At 49.1% G+C, this 18819-nt stretch overlaps 1 protein-coding gene across 1 annotated transcript; it reads left to right on the top strand.

Annotated features, from left to right (window-relative positions):
• Positions 1-1460: 1460 nt before the first annotated feature.
• LOC127203780 (cytochrome P450 2A1) lies at positions 1461-11469 on the top strand. The gene is made up of 9 exons (XM_051162646.1): positions 1461-1682; positions 1947-2109; positions 4348-4497; positions 4719-4879; positions 6499-6675; positions 9137-9278; positions 9703-9890; positions 10479-10620; positions 11268-11469. The coding sequence occupies exons 1-9, from the start codon at positions 1506-1508 to the stop codon at positions 11447-11449; spliced, it is 1482 nt and encodes a 493-aa protein (XP_051018603.1). The 5' UTR covers positions 1461-1505; the 3' UTR covers positions 11450-11469.
• Positions 11470-18819: the final 7350 nt, after the last annotated feature.

The raw sequence follows: 18819 nt of genomic DNA, 5'->3' as shown, positions 1-18819 counted from the left end.
GGATAAAAAGGGACAAGTCCTGAAAAGGATTTTGCCCTCATAAACTTCCTGAGTTAGAGGGTCAAAGGCTGGGGCAGCCCAAGATGGTCCAACTAGCAAAGGTCTCCCAGCAACACATGGAGAGCCCTTGCTGGCACCAAGCTGAAGGCAGCAATCTCAGCACATCACTGATGCCTGTGTACAGACCTGCCGGGGCCACCCTTGGGCTCCACGTGGTGCCTTCCTTATACTTTTATGGAAGCAACCACAGTGACCACCTGGACACAGTCTCAGAGTCTCTTTGGCACCAGAGGTAGAAAAATAATTTTGATTCATCCAATGCCAACTTCTTTCCTACTGTAGTGCCCACCTGTGTGGCTGATTACCTAGGTCCATCTGATATCACAACTGCCAGTGGGATCTCTCTCTCTCTCTGCCCACCTCTGATGCTGCGTTCAGCACTCATCAGTTACCAGCCTTGGTCCTCCTGTGTCCCCGGGGGAAGGCAGGAGCAGACCACGGAGTGCCCATAATACGCTTACCATCTGAAACATCCCATTTGGCACTAAGACCCAAATGGCCAAGCACACACCAACTAAATCTTCCCAGGATACAACATGCCACCAACATGTAAATCATGGTGGCATGATTGACCAGGCCTGATGCTCTGAGTTCAATCCCCCAAAGTCAAAGTCCACATAATGAGAAAAGAGAATCAACTGCTAAAAGTTGACTTCTGACTGGTACACTGTGGTGCATACACACACACACACACACACACACACACACACACACACACACACACACACGCGCGCGCGCGCGCGCGTTGGAGTTTTTGAAAGAAGTTCAATAAGATACAATCAGCACGGCCGTTCACCCCTCCTCTGCTATGGCCTCAGTACCCCAGGGTCAGCCTGTGCCCTCCACACTGAAGTTGACCTATATCTGGGCCATTAAACTTCCCTCTGTCTGCTAAGAGCAGGCCCTGGAAAAAAAAATCAAGAAATATCACTGTAAAGCATGTAATGCACCTTCAAAGGGGATTGCCACTTCACAAGTGCCCCCCCCCCTCCCCCCGTGTACCGCTTTGCATGGAAACTAAGATGCACAAAGCTCCACAGACTGGCATTAGCTGGCACACATCCCTGTGTCATTCCAGGGAAACAGGAATGTATCTAAGGAACATCTAAGAGTTTGAATCCATCACAGACCACAATATTCCCATCCGTGGGGGCTCTTTTCGTGTGTTCAGCCAGACAAATACAGGTTTTTAATTTCTGGATTTGATCTGCTCGAACCGGATAGTACCTCTTTAAGTGTTCCGTGTTACGCCTGACAGTCTTCAGTCTCCCTCCTCGTCCACGTTGTGGGTGTTGCAACAAAGACACGGTCAATGTTAGGAAACAAGATTGGGAGCTGAAACACTCATCTAGACAAATAGGAGCAAAGGCCGTACTCTCTCCCTGGGAATATAAAGGCAGAATGTCTCGGCCTTGGCCATCAGCCTGTCACTCTCACTGGCCACCATGCTGGGCTCAGGGCTGCTCCTGGTGGCCATGCTGGTCTGCCTGAGTGTCATGGTCTTGATGTCTGTCTGGCAGCAGAAATCCAGGGGGAAACTCCCTCCAGGACCCACTCCTCTGCCTTTCATTGGGAATTACCTGCAGCTGAATACAAAAGACATCTACAGCTCCATCACAGAGGTACCACCTGGCGAGGGGATGCGGGGCACCTGAGACTGTGGGAGGCTGTGTGATTCTGCCTGTTCGTCTACGTGGCAGAAGATCCACAGAGTGAGCCGCCGTCTTACGATAGTGGGAAGGAGAAGGCTTTAGAGCTCTACCGGGTCTTTGATTTTTGTCAGTCATTCAGCCGTCTCTTCCAAGTGGGGTACCACATTCTCTGAGCACTGTGTGCTGGTCTACAGTGAATGAGTCACCTAACAGCTCTCATCTACCCCACATCAGCTCAGTGAGCGCTACGGCCCGGTGTTCACCATCCATCTTGGGCCTCGCCGGGTCGTTGTGCTCTACGGATACAATGCGGTCAAAGAGGCTTTGGTGGACCAAGCCGAAGAGTTCAGCGGACGAGGCGAACAGGCCACCTATAACACACTCTTCAAAGGCTACGGTGAGGAGGGTACCCCACTGGGGAACGTGGCCAGGGCCATTTGTGGGCCTCATTGAAGTAGCCTGCCTCCTAACTCACCTCCGCCGCCTTCAAGGCTCTACAGAGTCCTCTGGTCTTGTCTCCATAGCCATGTTGAATGCTGATTCTCATAGTGTCACTCCCCAGCCTGTTTCAAATCCGTGACCTTTGCTCCAGGATGCTCCTGACCCTCATCTGTTCCTTCCCACCTCACGAAACGCCCTCCTTCCAGGCATCGGTCTCTTAGAACCTCTTGACATTCTCTGAGATCGAATCTTTCTTTGTAACTTAGCTGATGTTCTAATCTTCATAAACTACCTTCGATTTATTTACTCTCTTTTCCTGTGTGTGAGTATTGGCCTGTGTGGGTGTTTGTGCACCATGTGGGTGCCTGGTGCCAGCGGAGGTCAGAGAGATGATCAGACTCCGTGCAGTGGGAGTCACGGGTAGTTGAGAGCCACTGCGTGGATGCCTGGACCAGAACCCAGGTCATCTGTAGAGCACGTGCTCTTCACCACCGGGCCTTCGGTCTCGCCCCTGCGACTTTTATCTTTTGGTGTCCTCACCTTCTACGTTCTGCCATAATTCTTTCTCTTTTCCTCCCTTTCTGCCTCTGACTTGAGAATCATAAGCATCTCTCTCACAGTCTTTCTTCCTCCGCCTGCTAACAACAGCCTTTCCAAACGGCCGCAGCTTCTCCGTCCCCCTCTTCATATCCGTTTCCAGCCCAACCTAGAATCGTCCACAGCCTTTGTTTCCACCTCAGGTTTTGGCCTCTTTGTCCTGTGTCTCTGCCCAGTGAGTGCCCCCGTGTCACAGGATTTGGCGGTGGGCGTGGTGCCCAAACCCAGATGTTACTGATAGAGCAAATGTAGACTGAGGAGTAAAATGAGCCCATCAGGGGTCAGCTATGCAGTGACGAACAACTGTCCAGACACACACTGTCCTGACGTCCCAGCGCCTTCTAAGCTCTCATTTCATGTGGCTCTCAGTCTACGACAGAACATATGCAGACGTGGACCTAGATGAAGGTGCAGCCAGTGCCCATGGGCACATCCACCTCCGTATGTTTTCGATGATATATTTCATTTTTACTATGTATACAGGGAGGGAATGTGAGTTGAATCCCAACTGTAATGGCAGAATAAAAATGAAGCTCACTCACCCACACAGAGAGCACTTAACAGGTGCAGGTCTCTGGCAGACTCCGCTGGTGCCCAGGCTGGTTTTAAGGCTATTTATTCTTTGTTTTCCGGGTGTGGGTGTTTGGCCTGCATGCGTATCTGTGCACCATGTGTGTGCCTGGTGCCCATTAAAACGAAAAGAGGGAGTCAGGTCTCCTGGAACTGGGGTTACAGTGGTTGTGGGCTGCCATATAGGTGCTGAACTTGAAACATGGGTCCTCTGCAAGACCTGACATTGCTTTTAAGCATAGAGCCTTCTCTTTTGCCCTTGCTGCCTGTTTTTTTTTTTTTTTTTTTTTAATGCTGTTTTATGTACTTCAGATGTTTCCTCCAAATGGATATAATTCTTATGGAACATTATAGTCCAGCAAGGGCTAGCCAAAGTTAGAAAACATCACAGTGGCCTTGAGCATGGAAAAAAAAAAACCACCAAAAAAAAAAAAAACCAAAACAAAACAAAAACTCAAAACCTTATTATACACAAGAAAGGGCAAAATACAAAGTACACAGTCAAATACCTTTAAAACATTACGCCTGTGGTTACAATTTAACACAGAGGAGAAATCTGTTTCCCTGAGGAACTGAGGGAGGCACAAATGGCTACTGCGATCTAGTGTCAAAATGCAGAGGTGACCATAGCTCAGGCCACATACACAAAACCAGAGCCAGGGCTAAGGGTGTGTTTGTGTGTCCTCCATCCTCGCTTTAATGGGGACTTGCTGATTTCACACAATGCTGTCTGACTGTGGCAATATCGGTTGGTTTCGCCACTTCAGGGACCCAGAGCAGAGAAGCAGCATCTTGGGGCATGAGGGAACTGGTCCAGCGAAGATGTTCTTTGCCTGGCAGATCTCTTCCAACTTTCTTATTCTGTGTGTATCTGTTGCAGGATCTGTGGGTGGTGGGTCCTGCATTCTTTCCATCTCTAGCCATCTTTGTCTCCTTCCTTTGCTCTTGGGCGCCCTCTGCAGCATGGGCCTGGGCCTTCCTCAGCCTGGCTCTACCTCTCCCAATCACCATGGTCTTACCTCTAAAGGTGTGACCTTCAGCAATGGGGAAAGAGCCAAACACCTGAGGCGCTTCACCATAGCCACACTGAGAGATTTTGGCGTGGGCAAGCGTGGTGTGGAGGAGCGCATCCAGGAGGAGGCAGGCTGCTTGATCAAGATGTTGCAGACCACGCGTGGTAAGCAAGAGACCCTTAAGTCTTCGGGCAGGAGAAGGATCAGCCCCGACAGCGAGAACCTGTGGGTCGAGGGGAAGAAGGGTCGGGAGGAACACGCCCACCAAACCGTCCCCGGATTCTGGTGCTGTGTGTTTGGTCCCTCACTCCACTGCCCACACCATCCACTTGACTCTTTCCTCTCTCATAATCCTGTCTCTTCCCAATCATGCCACACTTCTCAGGAGCCCCCATTGACCCCACCTTCTACCTGAGCAAAACAGCCTCCAATGTCATTAGCTCCATCATCTTCGGGGACCGCTTCGGCTTTGAGGATACAGAGTTCCTGTCCCTGCTGCGGATGATGAACCAGATGAACAGATTTGCAGCTTCCCCTACAGGGCAGGTAACAGACTCCAGTTCTGCCTCTTCCCCTTATAGTGTCCCCACACTGGCTGTACCCACACAGGGTAAGGATCACCCCAACTCTCATCTCCATGAACATAATCTCCCCTCAACACCAGCCCTTACCCTCTGACAACTGAACCTTTACATCAGACCCCACAGTTCTGGTGTAAAGTTCAGAGGCTGATGACATCTGGATATCTCAGAGGGCAGCCTGAGATTGAAGCTCTCTGCTTCTCTCTCTCTCTCTCTCTCTCTCTCTCTCTCTCTCTCTCTCTCTCTCTCTCTCTCTCTCTCTCTCTCTCTCCCCCAGGCAGGTTTCCCCAGCTTAAGGGCTGACAAATCCTGTATGTGGTCCTTCGAGACACCTGCCCAGGGGAGACAAGGGACACTGTAGGCTCTTCCTTCATCCCTGAACACCTGGTTCTGAAAAACCAAGACCAGTAAAGTTACTGCGCTCCTTCACACCACCCTCCCAAAGTATCCCTGATACAACCATGCAAGAGTCTCCTGCTTGTCCCGTGTAAATTCATGAGTGAGTACCAAGCTCAAAGCTCTGGACAGGCTGTTTCCCCAAACTCCCAAAACAGTGCACACAGCTGCACCCAGCCCACCTCAAAACAGGATGCGCATGCCCCCTACCTTAGAGCCTGTACTTGACTCTCTAGAAAACAGATTCTAATCTCAAGCAAGTATGAAGAGAACTAAACTTGGCCTGCCAGATGCCAGAGCATCTGGATCTGTGACAGGGCATGACCCTCCTGGCCTGAATGCTGGAAGCCTTGAGTAATGCCATGATCCAAAACTGCTTAAACGGCAGAGTGTCTACTAGTGTGCCATTTTTGATCCACTTCAACTGAATTGCAGGACAAGGGCCCTCAGGCTCAACTCACCTATGCAATCGCTGTCTCCGGGGCTGCAGCGGCGGGCGCAGTGGTTAAGAGCATGCACCACTCCTCCTGAGGCCTTGAGTTCAGTTCCCAGCACCCATGCTTGGCATTTCACAACCACAGTAACTGCAGCTCTAGGGGATCTGACTTCAGGCACCTGTGTTCACGCACGTGCACATAATTAAACCTAAAAAAATTTACAAAATGAATATAAAGAGTTATTCAAAAAGTAATGTAGACCTCTGTGACTCTGTTGCCTGCCTTTGGCTCCCTTTCCCCTAACTGGGCTCCTTGCCTGGCCTGGACTCACTAGGGGAGGATGTGCCTAGTCCTCCTGCAACTAGAGATGCCAACGTGGGTTGATATCTATGGCAGGCCTCCCCTTCTCTGAGGAGAAAAGTCGGGCGGGGCGTGGGTAAGGAATGGAGGAAGAGAAGGTGTGAGGGAGGCACTTGGAGGAGAGGAAGAAGGAGAAACAGGCATCGGGATGTAAAGTTAATTAACTAATTTAATTAACAGAAGGAAAAATAGAAAGGATGAATATCTGAGAATTTAGGGGAAAAGAAAAAAGAAAAAGTAGACTTGGTGTGAGCTGCAAATCCAGCCTCACGTAAACACAGTAGCACACGGAGGGGCGCCTTGAGCCAAGTACCACTGATATGAGTCTCACTCTCGTTGGGCGTTGGCCACTGACAGCTCTCTCTCTCCCGGACTTTCTCTTCCACCCCAGCTCTATGACATGTTCCATTCAGTGATGAGGTACCTGCCTGGACCACAGCAGCAGGTCATCAAGGATGCGCAGGAGCTGGAGGAATTCATGATAAGGAAAGTGGAGGAATACCAGCGCACCCTGGACGCCAACTCCCCGCGGAACTTCATCGACTCCTTTCTCATCCACATGCAGGAGGTGGTACCCCAAGGTCGGGGCATGGGGGGTCTACAGCCAGGTAGCTGGGAGTCACCATAGAAAGGCAGGAAGAGCCCATTAGGTCCCTGTGATGCTCCTCACAGTTCCAATCATTGTTGAGGATTCCGTGTGTTGAGCCGTTTGGCTCCCCTCCCCCGACCCTCCCCCAACCCCTGGCCCTCTCCCCCCCCCCCCCCCCACCTCCCCACCCCCGAGGGCAGGGGAGTCTTGTCCAGAAGCAATGAAGGCAGGTTTGGACAGCCTGTGAGTACTACAGAATAGCTTTCCAGGACCAGCTTCAGTGAGATTAATCAACTTTATTCATGGTGAAAAAAGGCTTTTTTTTTGTGTGTGTGTGTGTGTGTGTGTGTGTGTGTGTGTGTGTGTGCGCGTGTGTGGGTGGGTATGTATGTGTATATATATATTTCTTGGCGAGTGGGTGGAGAGTTCCCAGGGTAGACGCACACTATCGGCTTTGGCTTGAAGTGACAGGGACATTTTATTTGCATTGGCCATCACAGCTCTGTCACATGAACACGGTGCCTAATTACTCAATAGGCAGCAGGGAGGTGAATGTCAGCATGGAACTGCATCAAAGGTCGTATCTCAGATACGGTTGGAGGGATCTATGCCTAGAGACAGACTCCAGATGAGGTCAGGCAGAGATAAAGACGCCCCTTCTGACAAAGGGGGTGCTCCACTCTGCGTCATTGGGAGCCCTCCACTCTGCGTCATTGGGAGCCCTCCACTCTGCGTCATTGGGAGCCCTCCACTCTGCGTCATTGGGAGCCCTCCACTCTGTGTCATTGGGAGCCCTCCACTCTGCGTCATAGGGAGCCCTCCACTCTGTGTCAAGCTCCGGAGAGCTGTCTGGACATGGCGGACTTTGACCTCAGACAGCAGGGTCTTCCAACATTGAGCCTTATCCAAGCCACGGCGAGCAAAGTGTCCTGCTAACCGACGTCCCAGAACTCCCCTGTGGAACACTGTCCTGGGCACATCCTGCTGTTCACCTGCTCAGCATCTACTGAAGAGACCGAGGAAGATTCTGTGGAAACTAAAGTTCACAAATGAGGAAACTTTGCCCAGCGTAGCAGCGTCTCTGACGTCATGCCGCTTGGAAACTGGACCACTAACACACATCCTTGCCTCTCGGCCTCTAAGGCCTTTGCTGTTAGCCGCCATGATCCCGAGCATTTCCTATCTCAGTTATAAAAGATACATCAGCTCACAGGAGTGGCCTAGGTAACCTGACTTAATTATGTGACATCAAAGGGCTTCACAGCTGGGAAGAAAGGACATGGAATTCTATAGAGCGTGAAGGTCAAGGGTCTGGCTGGGCACAGCGAGTTGTGAGGAGGGAGTAGAGAGTGACATTAGAGAGTGACATTTAAATTCTGGGCCTGTGTCCCAAATCTGTCTCTAATTGCACACTCCATCATGGCATCCGTCCAGTTCTCTCTCACCGTCCTTACGCCCCTCCCCCTCACTCTCTAAATGTTCCGGCCATGAAAGGAGGGACAGCAGAATCATGGTTAAAGGACAGACATTTGACTAGACAGAGAAATGAGCAAAGCTTCTCACGCAAACCCAGGACTCTGCACGCAACCTGCAGATTGTCTTTCCATCCTTTGGCTTGAACCTTTTAAGAACTGGGTCCAAAGAAAATTCCAGAAGTGGTGGCCATGGGGTCCCCTGCCTTGCAGAGGAACTTAATCTGCAGTTGCTGCCTACTGGGGAAGGGAAAATCCTACTCCTTAGCAGAGTGGCTAGTAGGGAGTTTCCCTTTCTCAAGTCAAGAAACTATCCTCACTTCTACTCAGAGAGCCAAGCCTACTTATAAGAGGTTGGCTGCCCAAGAAAAAAAAAAAAAAAGAAGAAAAAAAAAAAAAAGAAAAAAGATGTGGTATTAGTTTGGGGCTTATTAGAAATAGGAAAGGGCTTGACTGGAAGACAATGCGGAAATTGAAGATAATAGGAGGAATGTGTTCAAAGTCGATTTCACATACATGTCTAAAACAGTGAGACCCGAGACCCAAGGTTTGGTGGGTGTGGAAGGGGATTCTTCTGGGAGGTCTTGGGGGAGGGTATTAATATACCCACACTGCAATACATGAACTTCTCAAAGAATTGATGAAAATCTTTATAAAAGAGTGGTAAAAAAAAAAAAGTATAAAATTAAAATCCGTAATATTCCCCAAGGGGATAATATACGGATGGATGGATTTGTGTTTTCTATCTCTCTCTTCCACTTTCTCCCCTTCTATCTCTCCCCCCATGTGTCTGTCTCTCTTTCTCTCTTCCTCCTCCCTCCCCTGCCCCTCTCCTCTTCCACTCTTTCTCTTTCTCCCTCTGTCTCTCTGTCTCACTCTCTGTCCCCCTGCCCTTCCTCCCCTCTCTCTCTGTCCCCCTGCCCTTCCTCCCCTCTCTCTCTGTCCCCCTCCCTTCTTCCTCTCATCAGGAGAAGAAAGACCTCAGTTCAGAGTTCCACATGAGGAACCTGGTGATGACATCGCTAAGCCTGTTCTTTGCTGGGTCTGAGACTGTCAGCTCCACACTGCGCTATGGCTTCCTGCTGCTCATGAAGCACCCGGATGTGGAGGGTGAGGCTGGCTGTGGGGCAGGGAAGTTGGGAAGCCCAGATGTTCCAGCATCTTCCAAGCTGACCACGCTGACCCTCACCTCTCCCAGGTCCCTGAGTGCTCAGACTTTGCCGAGACAGGGGCAAAGTAAATGCATGAACAGAGTTCTCACTAGCTGTTACAGTATCAGACATTTCCACATTGAGTTTCCACTGGCTTCAGATTCCTGCTCTGGGTTACATGCACTGACACTCCCCCTCCAAGATTTTGTCATGAAAAGGATGAAATTACACTGGCCGTATTTAGGTATGGAGATATGTTCTGAGTGTTCTATATGCATGTCAGGTATAGAGACATGCAACACATACAGTTTTACACATTTGAAGTTCTGCACCTGCTCTGAGGCCCCTGGACTCTTAAACACACCCCCTTCCCTTGTGCCCAGCCAAGGTCCACGAGGAGATCGACCGCGTGATTGGCAGGAACCGGCAGCCGCAGTACGAGGACCGCATGAAGATGCCCTACACCGAGGCTGTCATCCACGAGATCCAGAGATTTTCTAACTTTGCTCCCTTGGGCATTCCTCGAAGGATTACCAAGAACACCACCTTCCGTGGCTTCCTCCTCCCCAAGGTGCAGCCATGCCCATCCCGGATGGGCCTCCAGCCCACGACCTGGTGCCTCAGTGTCCCTTCCACCTGCACATATATAACTCCATTCTAACTCCTCCAGTCAAAGATTTCCCCGACCGCCATGTCAGCCTCCCCAGGATCCTCCCCAGGAGCAGATTCCTGTCACCTCCCCTAGACTTAGTGCCTCAAGAGATCCATCCACATCTCCTCAACTTCCTGTCTCATTGCTAGAACTCCGAGTTCTGTCTGCTCGTCTCCTGCCCTGATAGCTCCATCCACATCTCCTCAACTTCCTGTCTCATTGCTAGAACTCCGAGTCCTATCTGCTCGTCTCCTGCCCTGATAGCTTCTAAGCCCTCAACTCCTGGGCTGGAGGCGAAGGTCTTGTGTCACTCTACCAGCCTGTCTCAGAGCATTTCCTCTGAGAGCACACATCACATCCCCTTAAAATTCATATTCCCTAATGCCTCTCCCTCAGAGGACCCCCCCCCCCAATCCTGTGCTCTCCAGTTCTCCTCACCTGAGACACTTCCGGCGGTCCTTTCTCCATCAACTCACCTTCTCAAACCTCCTTGCTTCTCTGTTCCAGGGCACAGAAGTGTTCCCTATACTGGGTTCTCTGATGACAGACCCAAAGTTCTTCCCTGGCCCTAAAGATTTCAACCCCCAGCACTTCCTGGATGACAAGGGACTGCTGAAGAAGAACGCTGCTTTCCTGCCTTTTTCAGCAGGTGAGAAAACACTACATCACTAGACCACTGCTCACACCAAAGGGTTAGCTCATGCCAGCTCCCCTCTCTCTGTGATGCAGCCTAGCATTGCTCTCCTGCGCCAAGCTCTCTTGGAACCTAACTTCCAGCCAACCAGGCTCAAGCTCTGTAACTACAAAGCACCAAGCATCTGGACACAAGTCAAAGCAGCCAGGTAGCGGTGGTACACACATAGCAGAGAAACTGGGGAATCTCTTAGTTCAAAGCCACTCTCATGTATAGAGCGAGTTCCAGGGCAGCCAGGGCTACACAGAGAAACCCTGCCTCAAAAACATAAAGATAGATAGATAGATAGATAGATAGATAGATAGATAGATAGATACATACATACATACATACATACATACATACATACATACATACATGAGACAAAGCAGAGCCTCCACATATAAGAATATAATTGGTACAGGAAACATTGGGCTTCCTAGTGATTCAGCCTAGAATGGGTCAACCCACTTCGCATATAGGGAAACTGAGGTTCAGAGAGGCTTAAGATGCCCCAGTGTTGCAGCCCCATTCTTCCTAAGAGAATGCAGCTACACACTGGGTACTGAAGCAATGCAGCAGCGAGGGCTGCCTCCACCTCTGCACTCCTTCTCTCTCCTCAGGGAAGCGATTCTGCTTGGGAGACGGCCTGGCTAAGATGGAGCTCTTCCTCTTCCTCACCACCATCTTGCAGAACTTCCGTTTTAAGTTCCCAGGGAAACTTGAAGACATCGACGAGTCCCCCAAGCCCTTGGGATTTACCAGGATCATTCCAAGCTACACCATGAGCTTCCTGCCCATCTGATTCTGGGTTGAACCAAGGTGGGGGGGGGGAGAAGGAGGGGGAGACGTGGGGCCAGCGGGAAGGGAGGGAAGAAAAGACCATGTGCCTAGAAGAAGCGGAAAAGGCTACTCACCCTGCTAAAATCGTCATGGTAATAAAAAAAAATAATAATAATACGCAGCGGGCAGTGGTAAAAACAGGTGTCGCTCATTGAGGGAGGATTCCTTGTCAGCTCGGCAAAAATTACCCCATCTTCTTCTTCCCATTCAGTACTTTAAACAACAGCAGCATGGCGCCAAGCCCAGGGTGTAGGTCCCAGAAATAGAGCTTAGAAATCTGACTCGCAATAGCTAAGCTTGGGGCACAGGACTTTATCCCCAGCATTCAGGAGGGAGAAGAAGGTAGATCTCTAGGCGGCCAGCCAGGATTGGACAGAGAGAGCTTGTCTCAAAAAAAAAAAAAAAAAAAAAAAAAAAAAAAAAAAAAAAAAAGCAACAGCAACAGCAGCACAGGAGGAAGGACATAGTTGAAGTTGAGTTCTCATGGACCCTAAGAGTCCAACAGGTACTTAAACACAGATCTGAATCCACAGCCATTTGATTAGGTTATTTCTATTGTCATTTTGTTTACTTTTGTTGTTGTTTTTTCTTCTTGTTTTGTACATCTGTCTGTTTAGTTGGGATATTTTATTTACATTTATTTATTAGTGCGGGTGGTAGAGCAGGCCTTGGCTCACACGGGGAGATCAAAGGACCGACTTTTGGAAGCGTTTGCTCTCCTTACAATATGTGGGTCCCAGGACTCAATCTCAATGTCATCAGGCTTGACGGCACTTCTACCCAGTGAGCCACCTAAAGAGACCATGTGGGCAGTTTCTCAACGTCGCCCGTGCTCAAACAGAAACAACACTGGTATATTTTGCATATCCTGAATAAGACTGCCCGAAGCCGCTTTTTTCCCCACAGCCTTAGCAGGCAACTGATCTAGCTCTGACACACACTTTCCAACGGTCTTCCCCTCTTGTACACGCGCGTCTGAGTCAGTCAGCCTGGGGGATCGGAAGAAAAGCACTTTGCCAGAAATCCCTGAGAGTAATGAATTCTCACAAGTCACGAGGACACGCATGTTTATGCATGGAGTGCACGTGGCTGTGTGACTGCCCATTCTCCTCTGCAACATGCCGATGTACTGGGCATGAGTCTCTGGAGGTGGGATCTGCGGAGCCCAGCTTAAGGGCCCAGCTAAAGGCCTCGGAACCTCCTGTCTGCTCCCACACGATTCTGTGTAAAACCTACATGAGATGAAACCCTTGAACGCAGCACTGTCTGAGCAGCTGGGTATATCAGCCCTTGCTTCATAAATTGAGTGCTGCATTCAGGGATGAAGATTAATCTAAGAAGGTTAAAGAGGTTGCCGGTTGTGATGGCTACTCTTGGTTGTCAACTTGACCACATATCACGAGTTGACTAAAGCTCAAGGCCCGGGCACAGCTGTGCAGATGTCTCCTTGATGGCATCATCTGAAGTGAGAGCACCCACTCTAAATCCAGATGTTTGGAGGTAGCTTCGCCTTAAATAGGAAACACGCCTTCTATGGCCGCACATATGACAAGCATGGAGGAAGGACGCTCTTGCCCTTCGCCTTCCCGTCCTCGCTCTCGCTGGCAAGTCCGTCCCTCCACAGGCATTGGAGCTGACCTCTCCGGGACTCTGACGTATCCCGAAGACCAGCTGAGGCATCCAGACTCATGAACTAAGCAACGACTGGATCCGCGGAGCCTTTGATGGTTGGCAACCATGGTTGGATTGCCTGGACCACAGCCTGTAAGCCATGCTAATATACATACACATGAACATATGTATATATTTATACACCACATATATCTGATATGGAAAGAGAGTGATTCAGTCTATCAGTTCTGTTTCTCTAGAACAGTGGACCCCAACCTTCTTAATGCTGTGACGCTTTACTACAGATCCTCATGTTGTGGTGACCCCACTCCCCCAACGCCATAAAAGTGTTCCATTGCTCCATTGCTGTGAATTGTAATGTGAATACCCGATGTGCAGGATATCTGGTATGCGACCCCTGTGGGGGCTGTGACCCACAGGTTGAGAATCACTGCTCTAGAGAACTCTGACTAAAACATAAGTGGTTCTAGAACAACAGACGTAGAAGGATTTTTTAAAAAAATGTCTGTGATGTGCTTCCAGAAGCTTAGATAGTGCAGAAATCCCATGGCGGCCTTAAGTTCCGCTGGCCTTGAGGTTTGGTTGGTTTGGTTTGGGAAGCTTTGGTCTCAGAGGAAAGAGCACCCCTGACAGGAGCCACTACAAACACCCCAGCGACCTGGAGGCTCAGGCATCCCCCTGGCTGCTTTGGGCTTCTGGTGCCATCACGCCAACGAGCTAAGGAAGGAATAAACAGTGTTAGGAGGGGCCATTGATCCAGATTAACAAGGGGAAATCAAATTGCTTCTCCACAATGGAGGCAGGAGAGACTGTGTCTGGAGTCTGGCAATCCTTTAGGACGTCTCTTGATGCTGCCATATCCTGTGGTTAAAGTCAATGGGAAACTGCAACAACCCAGTCCTGTAGGCTCAATTACCTTAACAATTATACTTTGTTATGAACTTATTAAACGAGAGCACCGCCCTTACAACCTGACCGGCCTAAATAAGAGAGAAAGGAGATTAAAAAGAATGGGAATGAAACTTTCTGCGTATCAGTTCCTAGGAGCAATTCTCCTGGCATAGTCGGCAGGACTTCAGCAGGCCAGCCAGTCCACTAAAGCTGATGCTGGAACCTGGAGCAACTGGAACCCGGAGCCTCAGCTGGAGCCCAAAGCCTTGAAGCCTTCCCTGGAGCGGTTCCCTCTAGGAGCATCTAGAAGTGGAGTGATGAACAGTCAGACAATACCAAGTCCCAACCAAAAGCTCCAATCCCCCTGTTTTGAGCATATGACTCACAGGGGGTCATGTTTTGAAAGAGAAGGAATGAGAGAGCTGGATTCAGGCTAGACCCAGAGAGAGCCTCACATAGAAACACTGAGTTCCTTTCAGAGATCTTCAGAAAGAGAAGGACAGCAAGTCAATACAAGACAACCAGCTTGGTTCAGTAGAGGCATGGGGACTGTTGAGGAAGACGACATGAAAGATTGTCCTAGATGGGTTCCCATCTCTGTGATAAAACAATAATCAAAAGCAATTTGTGGAGAAAGGGCTAATTTGGCTTGCATGTTGCCCACCCCTCCCCTTATGAGGAGAAGTCTGGGCAGGGACCTGGCAGAGGCGTGCCTGCTTACTGCCTTGTTTCTCATGGCTCACTCAGCTTGTACCCAACTCAGAAACACATGTCCCTGGGTGGTACTGCCTGTATGTGCTGGGCCCGCCCACATCAATCATCAATCTAGAAAATGCCCAACGATTTGCCTCCAGTTCGGTCTGACGGAGGGAATGTCTCAGTGGAGACTTACTTATTCCCAGATTACTCCAGTTTGTGTCAAACTGGGGGGAAACAGAAAACAAACCAAAACAAATAAAAAGAAAAAGAAAAACAAAGCAAAACTAACGAACAATCCCAGCATAGGACAAAAAGAGAGAGAGACGCAAAAAGAAAACTTCCAAGGAAGAATCAGAAGGATGCCGTAAAGACGAAAACACCAAAGCCATGGACACGGGACGATGAGGGAGGAGGCGGGCGCACAAAGACCTTAAAGCAGGCCAGGGAACAGAAGAGAGGCAAAGAAACAACCAGCCATCCCACAGAGAGATTGCAGGAAACTGTGTCCTGTCAGCCAAGAGTCAACCAAGGCTCTGGAATCCAAGGCCATCACGTGCCTGCTCACAGGCCCCCACACGCTGTCGCCCTCATCAAACCCTTTGCAGAGCCATCTCAATCAATCCTCTTCAACTAATCCTCGGCTGAGATGGGCAGATTGTCATGCCCGTCTCCGTCTCCCTGCCCAGCGGTCCCTTCACAAGGGAGCCGTGTCCAGCTGCGTCTGATTGCCAACTGAGAGCAAAGAGGATGCCCGAGGCGTCGCTCCCTGGAACTTCCTTTGCTTCCAAACACACGTTAAGATCATGATTCTTGGAAAGGCCAACATAGCTGCCAAAGGAGGAAAAAAGCCCCGACTTACCGTGTTGGCAGTGAGGGTGGCAGGTGGACGTTGATGATGATAGATGCCTTTATATCCCCCGGGATGGAGCGGTGGCCTCTGGTCCTGGTTATGTGATTGCTTCACTGTACCTCCCAGTTTGGTCTCCTCATACAGACTGTGACGACGTTGTACTGTGGGCCTGATCCACAGGCAGACAGGCTCCAATAAAAGCCCACAGCGTCAGGAGAGGAAATATCCAAGGACTTTGTATGCAGCGATTATGAGATAAACCCCAGTACTTAGAGTGTTGGGCGGGTGGGATGGCTACTCACAGGTGACTCATACAGACACGCTTCGGCGATATTATCACCTGCGCATGGATTTCAGACTAAGTAGGAATGTTGAAGACTGCTGTCATGGATCAAAATAGAATCTGATAGTTTGGATTTTCCTGGGATGAGAGAGAATGCGAAATTATAGGCATAGCTCCCCCTCCAAGACACACACTGTGCCGCATTGGACATTTAAAAATTATTTTCATTTATTCTTTGACTATTTCACACATGTATACAATGAGTCTTGGTCCCTCCATCCATCCCTCATTTCTCTCCCAATTTCCCCCTCACCCCAGTGTTACATCTCCCTTTTGTAATATTTACTTACGTATTTAACCCACCGAGGCCAGTTAGTGCTGCCCAAATGCACAAAGACATGGAATCATCCACTGGGGCACAGAGAACCTACCAGTGGCCACACCCCTCCTCCAGCTGTCATCAACTCGGGAGCCCCTCCTGGTGTGAGTTTTAACAGCTCCTCAGCGAGGATGGGCACAGTCAAGGGACTCTGCTCACAGAGTGATTTACAGTAGGCCTGAGTTTGAGTTTGTCATGTATGTAGCAAGCAAAAATAAAAGAACAGATAGTAAGCAAGAAGCAAACAAGAGATCATCACAAAGTCAGACGCGACATCCCACAGAAATGACATGGGGAGCAGTGAGCCCAGCTGAAGTGGAGGATGGCGTCCCTTGAGATTAAAGCCTCGTATTTCCATATTCCTAGCACAGGGGTTGAAACTTCTTTGAAATTATTATTTCCTCATTTTAAGAATATGGGTGTTTCATCTGCATGTGTCTGTGCACAGCATGTATGTAATACCCACAGAGGCCAGAAGAGGGCATCAGAGCCCTGAAACTGTAGTTACAGATAGTTTTGAGCCACCAGCCATATTTCTAGTTACCAGGGCCCCTCCTCCAAGCACAGCCTTTTTTTTTTTTTTTTTTTTTAAAATACGGTAGGATGAACAAATAGTGACTTATTTTGAAGTGCTTTGCCTTCTCGGTGTTCTCAAGGGTTCAGGGTCTTAAAAATTCTCTAATTGCTTGCTGATGTCTGTTGTCCTTGTCACAGTATGCTGGGTCATCCTGTGTCGGGACAAGGAGACTCAGAGAAAACTTGAAATAAACACATTTTAATCTGAGACAAGAGTCAACAGCACATGTACAAGTAACCTACATTCCTTCCTTCCTTCCTTTCTCTTTCTTTTTTGAGACAGGGTCTCTCTGTGTAGCCTTGGCTGTCTTGGACTCACTCTGTAGACCAGGCTGGCCTCGAACTCAGAGATCTGCCTGCCTCTGCCTCCCAAGGGCTGGGATTACAGGCGTGCGCCACTGTGCCTGGCATACAAGTAACATTCTTCATACTGCATTTGGCCCTTAAATTTTTTCATGCATAATTATTTTATTAATTGTACCCTGTGGCCCTGTAACACAGTTGCCACCATGTCCGCTGAAATATAATCATAAAAGTCAGAGCAAAACAAAAGCCACCCCAAAAGGTAGAGACACAGCTTCGGTGGGAGAAGCAATGCTGTACAACACACACAGAGACGGTGGATGGCAACACCCCACAGCGGCTAGGTTAGCAGGCACCTGGTGGATGGAGAATTAATAGATAGTAAGGTTTATCTGTAGCTAACCTTGGCTACTTTGTGGGTTCCCCTTTTTTTCTTATCCCTGCCCCCTGCCGTTTCACCCCCTAACACTAGATAGGAGAGAAACAAGGATAGTCAGGGGAGAGGGAATAGAAAGATCCCGGAATCTAATTTCTTTCCCTTTGTTTCTTCTTTGACCACAGCTACTAACAAACTTCAACTAGCCTCTCTGAATAACCCAAAACTGATGATCCAACGTCTTGGGGCCACTGTCCCTCTGGAACGTTCCCAGAATTGCAAATGTCACACAATCGCAGAAACTATCTGCAGCTGGCAACACCGCACTCCTGCGAGAGCGCGAGGCGGGTCATAGTCAGCTGCTGCGGAGTCCAAAGCAGCCCCCACGTCCCTTCTCCTGGGATCATAATGAAAACACATTTTTTTTTAACAGTGCCTAAATCTTTATTTTTCATAACCTACATTTTTTCAAATTAGACAGTTTTACACTGAATGACACAAAAGGAAACTTAAATTACCAATAGTTTACATGTGATCTTGATTCCAGTCTTAATGAAAAGTAGAAACAGAAACAGAAACCCTCAGGCAAGCTTCCACGTTACGGGCCGTTCTGTGACTCGCAGCTGTTAGCGCTCCTGGAATCTTCGATTGTCTGTTGCTGAAAGCACATTCTTATGTTTCTGCGTCTCTCAAAGAACCCAACATTCCAGAATTCTCAAAAAATGCCCCTGAAGCATTAACCCTAAAGCATTTATAAATATCTCTGAGGACATGCTCATCCCATTCAGTAATTGTGTAATCGATTTTACGAGTACAGTTAGTATTCCTGCAAAAGGCGGACTGAATTTATACATGGTGGGTCAAAATAAAAAAATAATTGGGGGCTGGGGAGATGATGCAGGGGTTTAGAACACTTGTTGCTTCTGCAGAGGCCTGGCATTCAGTTGCCAGCACCGGCATGGCAGCTTATAACCACCTGTAACTGTAGTCCCAAGGGATCAAATGCCCCCTTCTGGCTGCCATGGGCGCTAAGCATGCATGCCTGCATATGAGTACATGCAGGCGAATCACTCTTGCACATTAAATAAATGAACCCAAGACTTTAAAAAATTAGTCAACTGTGCCGTCTTCATGGGAACCATCTGGAGCCTATCCTGCCCAGACCAGCAGTGCCCCGCCCCCTCTTAGTCAGGGTCTTAGGCTCCTCTATTTCTTCCTGTTGTGCCTCAGGGTTTCCAGCCTTGCTGTTGCAACTTAAATACATTTATTTCAATTTTAGTATTTATTTATAACAATTCACAAGATGCGTATTTTACATAAAATACAATTTAAATATAATATAC

Source organism: Acomys russatus, chromosome 19 (assembly GCF_903995435.1).
Source record: "Acomys russatus chromosome 19, mAcoRus1.1, whole genome shotgun sequence".
Classification (NCBI taxonomy): domain Eukaryota; kingdom Metazoa; phylum Chordata; class Mammalia; order Rodentia; family Muridae; genus Acomys; species Acomys russatus.
The sequence above is the reverse complement of the archived record's forward strand: the minus strand, read 5'-3'. Positions and strand labels throughout refer to the sequence as shown.

Excerpts from the sequence above, each read along its gene's own strand:
- LOC127203780 (XM_051162646.1), top strand. The coding sequence starts at position 1,506 with ATGCTGGGCTCAGGGCTGCTCCTGGTGGCCATGCTGGTCTGCCTGAGT. Across the intron at positions 2,110-4,347 it reads CACACTCTTCAAAGGCTACG|GTGTGACCTTCAGCAATGGG; the intron begins GTGAGGAGGGTA and ends TTACCTCTAAAG. Across the intron at positions 9,279-9,702 it reads GAAGCACCCGGATGTGGAGG|CCAAGGTCCACGAGGAGATC; the intron begins GTGAGGCTGGCT and ends CCTTGTGCCCAG.